Genomic DNA, 15,007 nt, shown 5'->3' with positions numbered 1-15,007 from the left:
CATGCAACTGCGGCGAGACCATCAAAGAAGCACGCTCCAACGGCTGTGTCTACGATTCCCTCGCCGCAGCATGGCTTCCACCACATTGCCGTTCCTCCAAACTCACTGCAGAATTCGAGTCTCTGGGTCCGAATGAGCCCGACACGACGGGAAACACCTGGGGATACTGGCACGACCAGAACCAGACACATCCCATGACGCTCGAGGAAGTCAGTCAGCTACCCGAGGCGGCGAGACGAGGCCAGCATGCGCGATTCTTTACCACTCACGAATGGCACCTCGTGCATTGTGTCTTCTACTGGCGCAAGATGTGGGAGGCGGCGCGGTGTGAGCGGGGGGTGGATGGGGCTTCGTGTGGGGAAGATGGGATACTGGTGATTGAGAAGCGTTATGACACGTTGATGCATATCAACCACTGTATGACGATGATGTTGATGAGGGATCCGTTGGATAGTATTGCGGCTGAGGCTGGTGTTGCGCTGCATTCTGATGAGTTGCATGTTGCCAAGCCGCACAAGCATCAGGAGAGCGGGCATCACGTAGGCGGTGGGCACAAGTCGGGGGACCCGTACGACAAGATGGGAACAGAGCACCAGCATGGGAAGGGCGATCCGTACGATGAATGAAGTACAAAAAAAGGTAGCCTCCCTGAAAACGTCTCCGATGCTTGATTTGATTCCGTCGTCGAGTGATTCCGTGTAAGTGCGCCGGTTTCGCAGCGGCTTGCGTCGGGAAAGTGAAGCGCGCCCTTCGTTTGTCACTAGCGTGTTGTGAGGGGCTCCCCGCGAAGAGTCATCGCGAACTCATCGGTTCGCAATGATCCAACCTTCAATCATTACACGAAGTTGTGGTTTTCATCCATCCCTTACACTCATAGACATCCACGCTGCAGCCAAAGCTCCGCCAAACACTATGAGCAACCATCTAGCAAAAGAGTTCCAGGAGATACATGCCCCCTCAAAGCCACTCGTTCTCTCCAATGTGTGGGACCTCACCTCCCTCAATGCCATTCTCTCCCTCAACACCAGCGACTCGAAGCCCGTGAAAGCGATCGCGACGGCCTCGTGGGCCATTGCGGCGATTCTGGGAATCAAAGACGAGGACCTCACGCTAGAGCAAAACCTAGCCGCTATCGCACAAATCGCCCCCGCCGTCAAGGCTGCAGGGCTTCCGCTCACGGTCGACATCCAAGACGGCTACGGCGAAAACATAGAAGCCGTTGTGAAGAGGGTCATTGAGCTCGGAGCCGTGGGCGCGAACATCGAAGATAGCATCCCATCGGCTGGTTTTGGACAGGGCATTGAGGGGTCGTTATACGATGCCGAGACTCAGGTCAAGCGCCTCAACAGGGCTTTTGCGGCGGCAAAGGAGACTGGGTGTCCTGATTTTGTGATCAATGCGAGATGCGACATCTTCCGGCTGGAACCGTACTACTCCAATGCCGATGAGAGTGCATTGAAGGAGGCTGTAGAGAGAGGCAGGAAGTACCTCGAAGCGGGAGCGACGACGGTCTTCTACTGGGGAGGCATGGGCCGGGGATTGCGGACGTCGGAGGTTGAAGTCCTTGTGCGGAACCTATCGGGACGGGTTGCGGTGAAGCTGGGTGATCAACCTGATTCATTGTCAACGGATGAGCTTGGGAAAATTGGGGTAGCTAGAATCAGCGTGGGCCCGAGTTTGTATCTCGTCGCGATGAATGCGATGAAGGATACGGCGAAAAGAATACTGTCTGGAGGCAAGCTAGCTGCGTGAAGTTGGGTGCTTAAATAGATTGTAACATAGGCACGCCGTGCTTTTTAATAAGTTCCAATGAATTTCTTAATATGTTTTGGCTGGACTCATAATAGTCTCAAGCCTGAAGTATATACATCAATTTCTGAGCTTTCAGCACGCCGGCTCAGTTGATCGCGGCAGGGGGCTCCTGGCCAGGAAGAGGAATGCTCTGAGGATGAGCAGTGAACATGCCCTCAGGGTCATAGACGGTCTTCAGCTGCTGCAGCTTGGCGTAGTTCTTGCCATACAGACGCTCGCTCCACTGGTCGACAGACAAGGCGGTGTCGCGGTAGTTGACAAAACCGCGCAGGGGCACTCCCTCGGTGGTCAACTGCTGGCGGAAGGGCTCAAGGCCGTTCTGCAGGTACGTCAGGCCGTCGGCGGGGAAGTCGGTCAGCCCGGTGGCGAGACGGCCCTCCCAGCGGATGAGCCAGAGGCTGTTGGCGTGGGCGAAGGAGGTGTCCTCGTCCTTGAGGGCGCGCGCAGGCTTGCCGCCCCAGAGGTCGATGAAGCCGAACTTGGTCAGGTCGGTGCGGTTGAAGGCGAGGGTGGTGTGCTCGTAGAGCGCGCTTGCGGACTCCTTAGTGAAGGGCTGGTCGGCGCGGAGGACGAGGGCCTGGAGGTAGAAGCTGCGGGGAGGGTAGGTGTCGACGGGGGTGTCGATGGAGGGGGTGGCGACGTTCTCGGTGGCCCAGAACTCGTTGATGTTGCGGGTGAGGTTGGTGCCGGCGGGGAGCTTGGCCATGAGGGGCGCCATCAGCGCGTCGAAGTCGTCGGGGTTGCCCCAGTAGAAGCCGGAGCCGGTGAAGGGCGGCGCGGTGAGGGACCAGCGGAGGGTCAGCTCGTCGGGCCAAGCGCCGGTGATGACGTGGTCCTGGATGGCGAGGAGGGCGTCGACGCCAGCGGTGAGCGAGGTGTCGTTGAGAGTGATGGTGTAGTCGATGGCCTTCTCGAAGGTAGGCTTCCAGGTCTTGGTGGTGAGGTCAAGGATGATGCCGTAGGAGCTGCCGGCGCCCTGGAGAGCCCAGAAGAGGTCGGGGTTCTTGGTGCGAGAGCACTCGGCAATGGTGCCGTTGTACAGCATGTACGTGGCACCCTCGAGGTAGTCCATGGGAGTTCCGAGCATGCGGGAGAGGGAGCCGAAGCCACCTCCGATGGAGGAGCCGGCAAGTCCGACCATGTTGGCGCGGACGTGGGGGAAACGGGCGCCGTGCTCCTTCCAGAGCCAGCTGACGACCGGGCTCACCAAGCCGCCGCCGCCGTAGGTAAGCAGGCCAGTGGCATCGTCATAGCTGACGTTCTGGAAATGGGTCATGTTGAGAGTGAGGCCGGCAGTAGGCAAGCTGTAAGAGCCGTAGCAGTGGCCGCCATCACGAGCGGCGACAAGCACCTTGGCCTCCCGGGCACAGGCAAGGGCGGCGGCTACCTCAGGTGTAGTGCGCGGCCAGGCGACACCGGCCGGGGTGGGGGTAATGCGGCGCTGCCATGAGCGGATGTCGTTAGGGAACGAGGCGTTGGTCTCGGGGAACGAGGTGATGAGACCCGCCGTCTCAAGACACATCTCCAGGTCTTGGGCCTGGGTGAACGGGGCGAGGGATGTCGCGGCGAAGGCGACGAAGCTGGACAGACGGACCATGATGTCGGAGGTCAAACGAAAGAGAGACTGGAGTTGGAATTCCGTGCTTGGAAAGCTTCACCGAGCAGTCAGTGATGCCAGAGCGTCATGCTACTCTTTATACGCATCTGATATAGCCCCCCTAATTCCCATGGTGATTTCTTGGCATCGTCCACAATCATCACTCCCACCGGGTTACTCGCACCATACGGAGGTATTCGCCGGTCGGTCTCGTCAACCGGGACTGCCGGACTCTGGATGAACCATCAGTAAGGTTGTAATGGAAAGGGGCAGCTTGACCGTAGCAATTCCCCCATCGTCCCAACTTCAATCAAGATGCAGAAAGTTTCTTAGATTGTTTCCTCACTCTATTGAGATAGAGTTTGGCCCCCGCCAGGGATGTACCAAGCGGGCGGGCAAGTCAAAAGTCCGCCCACAGGCGCTCGAGTCATTGTTCCCCCGAGATTTCTGGGGATTTCTGTGTTCAGAACGCGCCGTAGAGCGCCCTAGAGGCCTCTGCAGGACCATTGAAAGTCGGCGCACTGCCACTCTGGAGCAACGGGCTGCCAAGACCTACCATCTCCTGAGAGATATTGCGGATGGCATTGCAGGTTCTGGATGGGGAGAATTCGCACCAAACAGATGACGAAGGGCGCATTTCAGGCGCGTCCCGGCTGCTTGGTTTCAGGGCGCAGCGTGTCTGGAGAATATTCCAGTGCCCCGTCAAGGTGAGTGCCAAGACAACTCTGCGAGATGAGGTTGCAGTGTTCGCGGTCGCGGGCCCCAAGAGCCTCAACATGAACTGAGGGAGTTGTGGAGAGTGATTTTCCTTGAGCAGATTTTCGGCGAGGTTTCCGCCGCTGACAAGAGGCGCGCCGATCCCACCGGCTTTACGTCGGTCGCAAGGCTTCATGAGCTGCTCTGTTCTCCGGCCAATCACAGAACAAGGACTCCGCCTGTTCAGCAGCGATATTCGGTTGTGTAGTGTAGTGGTTATCACTCCGGATTTTGATCGTATCAAAACTTCCGGCAACCCCGGTTCGAACCCGGGCTCGACCTCATCTTTTGTCTTTTGGATTTTCATTCCAAAGATCTTCATGTTCCACGATAGTTACGATAACGATCTGCATTGATTCAGGCCGGCTGGTGGCAGCTGCATGTTGTTTTCTTTTTCTTTTTTACCTTTGTTAACGTGCAGCCCCACGCTTAACACGAACCAAAGTCTAATTTTTGGTTGCGGGCCGTTGAGTTCATCCCGCATCTTCCATTTCCTTTTCTGCCCGTTCCAGTTTTCCAGCGCCCTGCTTAGTATGTATTTGGTTTGAAAGCTATATTGGCGCTCTATTAACCACCTCACTCAATGTTGTAGCGTATGTTTGAGACTATTGGCGTCTCCGAAACCGAATGAACACCGACTCAGTCGAATTGCCTCTTCCAGCATTTATGTGACAGACAGGCGCCATTCTCACAATTGTCATCATGTTGGTCCCGTCTTCCATCACAGCGCGCAATCCCCATGTTTGCCGTATCAGAGTTTCGCTTGCCATGGGTATCAAGACCCGTCGCGTAGGATCGGTGCAAGCATCTCGAGCTTCGCCGTACGCTCTGCGACGCCATCTGCCAGAGAACCCCTGCAACTCCCCCACGCACGTCCTTCCAACTCCCCTTTTCGACGAACAGTTCCCACCTGACATTCATGCATCACGATGTTTGTCGATAAGGTGCGGAGGGATTCACGGACCAACAACTCAGATTGACCAATACCTGCCCCGACACTCTGGAGCCGACCTGTAGCAGCTCCATGTCGTCGTTGAGTCTAACACGGCAAGGCAGACTTGACAAGAGCGTACCATTCGTTCATTCTTGTGATGCGGGGAGATCCGTTTTGGAGTATGCATGTTTGCTTGATTCAAGACACTGTGGTGGGACGGGAACGAGCTCCCCCGCGTGGGTGACGAGGGTGCGGCTGGTCGCGGTTGGTTATGCTTATGTATATCCATGGCCACCCTCTGAGCGTTGGAGATGATGGCAGCTGTCTGTTGCTGGGTGTCATCTGAGCTCCATCCAATCTTCACATGCGCACAGCTTCGAGCTGAGCATGCGCTAGGAGTATGGGGTACTCGTTCTTCCCTCAGGCGGAGGCGTCTGTACAGCCTACTCCGAAGGTGACGTTTGCGAAGTCTCCAAAAGCAACGTTCAAATCCCAAATCGACGAGACGAAAGATTATTCTAATAGCTACCTGCACCGGTTGCAGTATGGATTGGGGCAATACGGCATGATAATCATCGGGGGTGGAACGACACTCATACTAGGAATTCTCGGCTTTCTTCTCTTCCTGTGGTCCGGCGAAGGTTTCGAAGATGGGAGGACTGCCTCCATCGCCTGGAGGCGGATCATGCTCGACCAATACATCCCACAAGCAATCACCCTGTCAACCGTTCTTCTTCGGAGCGCAGTCACTGCACAATCAACAATCTACACAAGCCTCGTCGCGGGCATCGTCCTGGAAAGACACGGAGTACCTCTGTACAGGGTTGCCGAAATCTCCATGATCCGCTGCGCGAACGACGGGCCTTTGAGACTGGCATGGCTGCTTGTGTCCTCGGCTCGCAAGTCTGTCTTGCAGGCGGCGCTCGTGATCATTCTGCTCCTGACTTCTCTCGCGGTCCAGTTCTCTTCGACGCTCTTGGTTTCAGACTTGGGGCTAGCGTCTTTGGTTGGAGATGCCCGCGATAGTACTTTGAGACTACACATGAGTCAAGAGGTGATTTCGCTGAATCGGCAAACGAATGACTGGATCTTGCGGCCCAGAGCGTACGTTCCCTTTGGTGAGGTGTCGTCATCAGGGAACTCTACGCCGAACAACCTGGGAGTAAGCGACACCGGGGTCTTGAACAGAGTCTTCCTGCCCGTTTCTTCGGAGAGGATGTCGTCATTGCGCCTCTACGAAGGCAAAGGCTACGGATTCGACTCTCGGTTCGTCTGCATGCGTCCCTCAGTCTCGGCCGCTCTGTCTATGACAGTGCCCCCTTCCTCGACCAGTTTGCTGTCTTTCTACCTCGCACTTGTTGGCAACATATCAATCCAGGCAACGTTTCGGGAAGCGGGACTACAATTACCGCCAGGTTGCGAGGACGGGACATGTTTCCCTTCGTCCTTCAATTGTTCCCTCCCACAATTCCAGTATACCGAAGCACAAGTCAAGCAAGGTCTTACAAACGGCCTTTGCCTGCCGGATGGCAGCAACGCCAGAGCAAGCGCCCAAAACTTCACAATCTCGGGTGAGCCTGTGACAGCATGGTCCGAAGCTTTCTTATTCTTCCGCACGAACGGAACACATGACCTGTGGAGGAGCTCTGATGGGCGTTTCTTGAGCGTCAACCTCGCCTTGCCGAATGTCTCATACACCGACGGAGAGTGGATCACATACGAAAGGCCCATTGCCGAACTTACACCCGAGGGCAGACGGATCAACAAGGGTGTCCTGAGGCTGGACATGACCATCTGCTTCCAACAAGTCGCAATCAACTTTGCCGACGTCAAGGTCTTGAGTGAGAAGGACTTGACAGAACCGAAGGTGACCTGGGACGCCGACGGAAAGGTATGGGACACTCGCAAAGTTCAGCGCCAGCTGGGCATCGGGCCTCGATCCAATACGACAACGCGACGTGGCATCTACAGCGTCGACTTCATCCAAAATCGGCAGTATCTCAACGCCACGCAATACCTCACCAACAAGCTCATCAACGATCTTTACAACTCGCCGCGCGATAACATCTCGATCTTCATGGATCCGCTCGGGAGCGGGATCTCCCACGTAAAACCTAATGTCGAATACCAAGCCATCTTCTCCGACATTCTCAACGCGACCAACAGGCCTGGTGTGGCGATGCAGTCCACCTTGACAGCGCTGTCAGGCTCGATCATCAACGATGCGCTCCCGCAATTTGATGTCAAGGGAAACGCATTGTTGACTTCATCTCTTAATGTGCTGACGCCGCAGAGCTTTCGCGGTCTCATGGTAGTGTTCGGTGTGGTTGCTCTGAATATGGCAGTTGGACTGGCTGTGATTCTCGTTTTCATGGTGCAGTGCAGGTACTCTAGCCAGGGTAACTATTGGCAGGGGATTGCCCAGATTGTGTCGGATGAAACTGCGTGGGTATTGGAGGGTGCGACGCAGTCGTCTGACTCACATGTTGAAAGTCAATTGAGCGATCAAGATGCCCATGTGCGAGTTGTCAGGTCAAGTCGGAGTGGACGGGTCAGGGCAGTTACTGTTGAGTCTATAAGCTAGACAAAGTAATGACTATTTTAACGCTTGTTCACACGAACTACCTATAGCATACCATCTTGACGTTCGAAGGTTGATGCCTTCTTTCTAGTCAACAATTAGTGTCCCTTAGAAGTATCTCTCATATGCCTTTGCAGCATCCAGTAGCTTCTTTTCAAATGGTATCCAGCCCTGGCCTGATGTCTTCACTGCCTTGCTCGCATCGACTTTCCTAGAGTTAGGGGGCTCGCTATAGTCTTCAAGATAGCCTTTCCCTGGCTCGCCTTCCACAATGATATCCCGCCTCTCTGGGTAAACCTTACGAAGGACATCGCTATAGGCTTGGACATTGGCGAAGTTGCCATTACCGCCGGCAATGTATCGCTGCCCATCGGTAACGTCTGGGTGATCCACCGCAAATGTGATCAGCCGGGCAACGTCCCGGACGTCGACGTGAGTTCCATTGCCAGGTCCCGCCGGCGGTACAGACTGGCCGGCCATGATCTGGTAGGCGATAATCGCGGTGTCGCTCAGCTTATTGGGGTCTTCCGGCAGAATTAGAGGCGGCCCCGCAACCCAGATCGGGTTGATTGCCGTCATGGAGAACTTGATCTTGTCTGCATTCTTGTTCCGGAATTCCCAGAATGCGCGTTCGGCTCTGATTTTGCTGACGACGTAGAGGTTGTGGCCGGTGGCAGTGTCGCCGAGTCTCGCAAGCGTATCTTCTGCCTCGTCGTTCCAGTCTTCCTCAGTAACACTGCGGCCTTGGTACTTTTCTCCCTGGCCCCGTACTGCCACGATCGAAGACATGTACACAAACTACTTCAAGCTCGGTTCTCGTAGAGCGGATTCAAGAATGCCGGTTGTGCCTTTGACCGCTGAGCTGATGATGAGGTCGGCGTCTGTGATCTTGAAATTGACGGGGCTTGCAAGGTGGGCGATGGCTGTGACTCCCTTGACAGCCTCGTTGAAGGCACCTGGGATGGTGATATCGGGTACGAGAGATATTGATAGCTGACCGGACTCTGAAAACTGCGGGAGTGCGTCGAGCAGACCAGAAGCCGACGATTGCGATCGGGTTACTGCCCTGACAGAGTATCCAGCATTAAGGAATGCCTCAACAGTTCGAGCGCCGATGAACCCATTCGAGCCTGTAACGAGGACAAGACCTTTCGTGGATGACATCCTGAGGTTGCTGTGTGCGGTCTCTATTGGTGTTTCAGTAGGTGTTATTCTCGGCAAGACTTATACGGTTGAGTTGCCGCGATTGTGGTCTTGGTTTGATTCGCGGGTTGCAAGAACCAGGTGCTCTCATCAACGCCTGCATCTTCGTAAACCCGCCATTACATCAACGGAGCGGCGGAACTAAGCTGTATCAAACACGGGCTTAACACGCGGTACGTACATTGAGTCCGGGTTAACACCATTTTATCGCCGGGTCTTTGTCATTGGAGACTGCCACGGAACGCGACCTGCAATCCTAGGCGCGAGTCGGCACTCCGGCAAGCCACAAGCACTAAAACCACGGCGAAGGATACGATGTTCCGCGTCAAAGCTCCCTGCAGCTTGCATTGAGGGTCCTGCCATGACATCACCACTGTTGCAGTCGAAGTACCTTTGTTGGTTGGTGTTCGCGGAAGACCTATCGCATATTTCAGCAGTCTTGCTGCATTGACTTCCCGTCTCTCATCCCTGTACCGGTGCAGCCTTAATGCGCCTCGTCCCTTTCAATTCTCCCGGCCCCGGGCCCGGCCCGGTCTGTGGGTGCAGACTCATTCGGCCAGGGCTCTCGTGAAATCCACTTCGCCATACCCCACAACACCAAGTTCGAAAATTCTGCAAGCTGGGGTTCGTCGATATCCCCGTAATCCTCCCGAAATCACCATCACCGATCTAAGGATCACGACACGGAAGGGTGGCCGAGTTGGTTATGGCGCCAGGTTAAGGTCAGCTTAACATCTGTTTCCTGGTGGGGCAACCCGCGCGAGTTCGAGTCTCGTCCCTTTCATGTTTCATTTTTGTTGTAATACCTAGTAATCGAAAGACGATGCACTCACTTTTTACTTAGATTGGCGCGCGATCTGCTCGCAAGCCTCCTGTTCCTATCAGGCAGATTCCATGGTAGCCTGTAGAAGTCTTCTCTAAGCGCGAGTTGATGCAACGGAGATCGTGACGAGAACGGTTCTCGAGGCAGAAGTTCATAATGTGGGGCCTCGGAAATCGGATTCCTGGGGATCATAAATCTTTGCTCAATACGGTTATCTAAACGCCAAGCTCTCAAGATCAAAGCTTGGTCACCCTTGAAATTGACAGCGGCAGTGCGCTGATGGGTCTGGATAGAACTTCCCGAACGAGCTAGTCGATGGCTGGGCGTTACTCATTCCAAGTACCATGATGAGTGAAGAGGCGATGATTGGCTCAAACGAATCAAGCAATACTAATAGAACATATGCTTGTTGTTCTGCTGTACTTTTTGCACTTCCTTTTTGCGCTATGAAGTGCCCCGCGGCCTCCATACTTCATGTCATCCCATCCATGTTTGGATGTTGAAAGGCTCGGCGGGAACGTCGGTGGGAGCAGCAGTCGATACTTGTCGCAATGTCGGTGTTTGAGTCCGCTGGAGAGTGTACACCTGGAAAAAATAATGGCTGATATGACTTTAAACGCTGTCGAGTAAGAAACAGATTTGCCGGGCGTAGGGGTCTTGCCAAAAGCTTGTTGCCAATTAGCTCCCGTCGGATGCAGTTTGAATCCGTAGGGCTGAACAACCAGCTCACCAAGTTTTCTTCTATCCTACATGCCTGGGCACGAGTCAACTTTGCACTGCCGTAACCGGCTACACCCATGATTGCGGGTCCTCGTTCTCCCCGTTAGGGGCCATTGTAGCATTATGAGAAATGAGATTGACGCGCATGTCTATGACGGGAATTTGTAAGTGACCTTCTATTTGTAAGTGAACATGAGAGAACCGGAAGTCTTCGCGTCCGGGACTTGAAGCAAATACATAAGTTTCACGTTATTCTCGTCCGAAAATCCATGAACAGTTGGTAAATAAACAAAAAACCATCACCAGAGTTTTCTATCTGTCTTTATTCACGTCGCCTCAGTCAAGATGGCCGCTTTTTTCACCTGTCTACTGCCCCTACTGGCATTGCCAGCTGTCCAAGCATGTCCGACAAAACATCAAAACACGACATGCGGCTCGGTGTCAGGAAACCAAACAGTCAACGCGTTTCAACTCTACCCCGAGAACGCTGACTTTGACGAGAAGCGTTGCCTGGCTTACTTCAGGTATGAATTCTTTTAATAATTTTCAAACAACCACTCGTTTCTCACGTGCTTTACCTAGCGTTCTCTACAACGCAAGCGTCGCGACTTGGAACCCGTACACCTCCGAGATCAAGACCATCGAGCTGCCCGGACTCAGTTTCGACAGCGAGCTTCACTCCAGCGGCGTCCGCGTCGATCCTCTTGACCGGCTGTCCATTATCGTCGACGCCGGATCCGCTTTCGACACGGCAGGACAGAACATCACCGGCGACAACATTCTCGTAAAGTACGACCTCGCGGAGGAGAAGGTCCTCTGGCAACGTAATTTGACCGAGGTCACTGGCGGCGTTTACGGCGGCTTCCAAGACACGGCTCACGGCCCCGATGGCACCACATATGCTCTCGGCACCTTCCCAAGCAGCATCATCCGCGTCAGCCCCGACGGATTCGAGGCGACTGCGTGGTACCTCAAGACACCTGCGGACCACACCATTCACGGCTTCTCTGGCCTCGTAGCAGCGCCCGACGGCAAGTCGATCCTCATCGCAGACAACTCCGATGGACAGCTCTACCGATTCAACCTCGACACCACTTCTAACGCCACTGCTCCGACACCGACCCGGGTGCCATTGACCTTGGCGAGCACCATCGGCTCGGCGCTTGACGGCGCGTCGATCCCGTCGCGGTACAGGGGCACCGTCATCCTTGTCTCCGATAACGTTGATGGCACGGTCGTGCTTCACTCGGCGGATGCCAAGTGGGACTCGGCTGCGGTCATCGGTACCGTCCCCAATGCATATCTGGCTGAGGGTGGCTCGACTACGGCGACGGTGCAGATCGGTGGCAGTGTGTACGCTGTGACTGAGTGGTTCGGCGACGACAAGGTTGTGGGCACACTGGCCGGAAACCGTACAGAGTGGCCTCTGGTTGACATCACCGCCAACATTGACGCGTTCCTGGCAGCTCAGTGAGTAAAACCTCAACCTTCCCGCGTCCCTTTGAGGCGAACCCTACAGATGATCTTATCATCCCAAAAAAAGGACATCTTGTATTCAATGTAAATAGTATCTATACACCTTAATATTCTGTTAACCGGCGTCCTTCAAGATTGTGATTTTTGCCGAAACCTTTCCACTCAAGGCCGTGGCTCATGTCTTTGCAGTGACGTTGGCCCGAAAATTGCGACAAGAGAGCGGACTTTTCCCGACGGGCTGAAGCACGCCATCTTGAATATGGCCCCGTGGTTGGAACAATCTCGCGTCATCCTCCCGGCCGCAGATTGCCCTTGCCAAAAACCAACATCACTGATAACCGACGATCGCTAAGGTGGTCAAGTAGGGCATAGACGATAAAATCTGGCTGTAAATGTCAGCAATGATTGATTTTGAATGACTAGCAGACATGACTGACCATGAGCTGACGATGCCCTGGACTGAAGTCTGGCCACTCATCGCGCGATGTCGCCATGAGACCCGCTGAAGGCGACACTGGATTCGAACCCCAACCTACCGGTCCCCAGAGTAGGAGCCCATGGATGTGGCTATTGGCGTGACAGATAAGATCAGTGCTCAATCTCGATCAACAGGCAAATGTCTCCATCAGGCGCAGTGCGTACATGTCCAAGGCTGTTGCAATCATGTCACTGCCTCAAGAAAAAGACGTGAAGAACGTTTCCGTCGTCCGGCATAGCCACGAAAAATCGCCAGTTCGTTCCAAGGACTCCGATCATGAAACCACCAATGGCGCAAATTATACGGAGTCCAAGAGGACGTGGAAGTCCTTCTTCTGGTCAAGTACGTCTCTCAACCAGATATATTCTCATGCATCATCGTGCTGATCATTGCAGCCCTGGATGTCCCTAAAGAGGAGGCCAGATTTCTCACCAAGCTCGACTTGACGCTCATCTCTTCCTCTGCTCTGGGAGTGATGTGTCGCTACTTGGACCAAGTCAACATCACCAATGCGTTCAGTATGTGCAACAGTCAGAACCAATCATGCGAAACGATAAGCTAAGACATCAATCAGATAGCGGTATGAAAGAAGACCTCGCACTCTATGGAAAAGAGCTCAACTACGCCAACGCCATCTGGAGTGCGGCCTACGTGTTTGGTCAAATCCCATCCAACTTGCTTCTCACCCGTGTAAGCAATCCCCAGGGCACTCGTGAATGACCTCCAGGACTAACGAAAATCTTTTAGGTCAATGCGCCTCTTTACATCGCTTTCCTTGAGTTATCATGGACCGTTTTCACCTTCGCTACTGCTGGTGTCAAAGATGTCAACCAGCTCTATGTCTTCCGCTTTTTGTAAGCTGAACTTCTCGTTTCTCATTCTGATCGTTGAAAAAGCTCACAGTCCTACCCTTTGCTCAGTGTTGGTCTATTTGAAGCGGGTCATTTTCCTGCGGTGATGTATGTCTGCTCAAGTTACTACAAACCTTACGAGTTAGCTCGACGAAACACCCTGATTCAAGTTTTCACGTCTGTGGGGCCTCTCTTCTCGGGGTTCCTGATGGCAGCTGTCTATGTAGGCTTAGATGGAGTCAGCGGTCTGCCTGGTTGGAGATGGATGTACATGTGAGTTCTTTGGCTACACCTGTGTTGCTGACCAATGAGGGTGGTGAAGCTAATAACTTTCTAGTGTATGCGGCTACATTTCCTTTCCTTGTGCCGTCTGGACAGCTTTTGCGATGCCTCAGCTACCGGCCCGTGCATCAGCTACCGGCCCGTGCAAAGGCAAATTGGTTCGTACTTATCCAAGTTTTTGACATCTCCAGCCACAACGGGCAATTCCTGACAAGTTCTAGGATCTTCACCGAGAAGGAGGTCGAGTTGGCTCGTGCCAGAATGCCTAGCGAGGTTCGGCCGATGACTGGACTTTTCAAATGGAAGGACATCAAACGATGGCATACCACCTGGCACGTCTATCTATGTAGGAACACTCATTGTATCGATGGAAGTCTCTCTCGCTGACACTAGAAGTCCCCATATTCTTCGCGTTCCTCGCACAACTCGGTCAATCTGGAGGATCCAGTAAGTGTCAAAGGAATTGGCACTCCCCTCATCCTGGACTAACAAATTCCAGTGATTTTCTGGGTGAAGAGCTACAACGTTACCGGAAAACCTCCAGTGTTTTCAGTTGCTGAAATCAACATCATCCCTCTCGGCGTGAGTCCGTCTATATGTAGTTGATATCGTGCTTGGCTGAAATCTGATACAGATAAACATCATCTCAATCGTTTGCACCCTCATCAATTCATGGGTTTCCGACAGTCTTCCCGGATCAGCTCGATGGCCGGGCATGGTGTTTGCCAGCGTCATGGCTATCATTTTCCCCATCGCCCTTGCCGCGACTCCTGTACATCCATCGAATATTGGCAGTCGCTGGGCTCTCTACTGTAAGGCCTTAGATTCGTACTAATCTCTCACTCCCCAATATCATTGCTAACTATCATTCTCAGATCTAACCGCTCTCTCCGGCACGTGTGCCGGAATCACCTGGGCCTGGGTCAACGAGACCAGCAGACATGATCCAGAAAAGCGAGCGTACACCTCTGCCTTGGTGAGTCATTCTACCTAACATTAATTGATCCCCTTTTGTCAGTGGGCCGAAGCTAACACTTGGATGTTCATTGTCAGATGAACGCTTTTGCCTACATCTTTACGGCATGGGTTCCTATCTTTACCTTCCCAGCGAACCTTCAGCCTTACATTGTGACCGGAAACTACATTACTGCTGGTTTTGGGGCCTGCGCAGCCCTGACGGCGCTCCTGATTCGGCATTTCTACAACCGCGATCTCGCTAGGCAAAAGCCTGTTGGAAGAGTGTAGACACTTGGTGCTGCATTTCGCGATGAATGTGAGCGGACACCAGACAACAGACAATAAATAGGTTTCTGGATGAGTGCCTGATTATCGAATGGATGGGTCGATCATAGTATGACCAGCTATCAGAAGAAGTCTTCAAGACTTCAACTCATTTAAGGTTCAATGAGTTCCAGATCGGGGTTGGTTCTGAGGCAACGCACAGGCCTAGGTATTTTCAGCCTTGAGAGAGAGACGACAAAAATATGAAATGCT

General features: G+C 53.6%; 7 protein-coding genes across 7 annotated transcripts; 4 read left to right on the top strand and 3 right to left on the bottom strand.

The window, feature by feature from the left end:
- Positions 1 to 912: 912 nt before the first annotated feature.
- CGCA056_v004381 (Uncharacterized protein) lies at positions 913 to 1,752 on the top strand (the record flags this gene model as incomplete). The annotated part of the gene is made up of 1 exon (XM_037319636.1): positions 913 to 1,752. One exon carries the CDS (start codon positions 913 to 915, stop codon positions 1,750 to 1,752), a length of 840 nt encoding a protein of 279 aa, XP_037180583.1.
- A 145-nt stretch (positions 1,753 to 1,897) lies between these two features.
- sorD-4 (FAD-linked oxidoreductase sorD) lies at positions 1,898 to 3,409 on the bottom strand (the record flags this gene model as incomplete). Its single annotated transcript, XM_037319635.1, has 1 exon — positions 1,898 to 3,409. One exon carries the CDS (start codon positions 3,407 to 3,409, stop codon positions 1,898 to 1,900), a length of 1,512 nt encoding a protein of 503 aa, XP_037180582.1.
- A 68-nt stretch (positions 3,410 to 3,477) lies between these two features.
- CGCA056_v004379 (uncharacterized protein) lies at positions 3,478 to 4,301 on the bottom strand (the record flags this gene model as incomplete). The annotated part of the gene is made up of 2 exons (XM_037319634.1): positions 3,478 to 3,642; positions 3,966 to 4,301. The coding sequence occupies 2 exons, from the start codon at positions 4,299 to 4,301 to the stop codon at positions 3,478 to 3,480; spliced, it is 501 nt and encodes a 166-aa protein (XP_037181972.1).
- A 1,198-nt stretch (positions 4,302 to 5,499) lies between these two features.
- Positions 5,500 to 7,683, top strand: CGCA056_v004378 (uncharacterized protein; the record flags this gene model as incomplete). The annotated part of the gene is made up of 1 exon (XM_037319633.1): positions 5,500 to 7,683. One exon carries the CDS (start codon positions 5,500 to 5,502, stop codon positions 7,681 to 7,683), a length of 2,184 nt encoding a protein of 727 aa, XP_037181647.1.
- Positions 7,684 to 7,788: 105 nt separating this feature from the next.
- On the bottom strand, positions 7,789 to 8,844 carry ARI1-1 (NADPH-dependent aldehyde reductase ARI1; the record flags this gene model as incomplete). The annotated part of the gene is made up of 2 exons (XM_037319632.1): positions 7,789 to 8,416; positions 8,480 to 8,844. The coding sequence occupies 2 exons, from the start codon at positions 8,842 to 8,844 to the stop codon at positions 7,789 to 7,791; spliced, it is 993 nt and encodes a 330-aa protein (XP_037181965.1).
- Positions 8,845 to 10,771: 1,927 nt separating this feature from the next.
- Positions 10,772 to 12,043, top strand: CGCA056_v004376 (Core trichothecene cluster (CTC) protein 14; the record flags this gene model as incomplete). Its single annotated transcript, XM_037319631.1, has 3 exons — positions 10,772 to 10,950; positions 11,009 to 11,896; positions 12,037 to 12,043. 3 exons carry the CDS (start codon positions 10,772 to 10,774, stop codon positions 12,041 to 12,043), a joined length of 1,074 nt encoding a protein of 357 aa, XP_037181966.1.
- A 522-nt stretch (positions 12,044 to 12,565) lies between these two features.
- Positions 12,566 to 14,758, top strand: SEO1-6 (putative transporter SEO1; the record flags this gene model as incomplete). Its single annotated transcript, XM_037319630.1, has 10 exons — positions 12,566 to 12,722; positions 12,776 to 12,898; positions 12,955 to 13,070; positions 13,128 to 13,234; positions 13,735 to 13,859; positions 13,910 to 13,960; positions 14,013 to 14,095; positions 14,148 to 14,325; positions 14,389 to 14,489; positions 14,567 to 14,758. The coding sequence occupies 10 exons, from the start codon at positions 12,566 to 12,568 to the stop codon at positions 14,756 to 14,758; spliced, it is 1,233 nt and encodes a 410-aa protein (XP_037181963.1).
- Between the last annotated feature and the right edge of the window lie 249 nt (positions 14,759 to 15,007).

This window comes from Colletotrichum aenigma, assembly GCF_013390185.1.
Source record: "Colletotrichum aenigma strain Cg56 chromosome Unknown KSG_Cg56_contig03, whole genome shotgun sequence".
Taxonomy (NCBI): Eukaryota; Fungi; Ascomycota; class Sordariomycetes; order Glomerellales; family Glomerellaceae; genus Colletotrichum; species Colletotrichum aenigma.
Note: the sequence above shows the minus strand (reverse complement) of the source record. Positions and strands in the feature narration are given on the sequence as shown.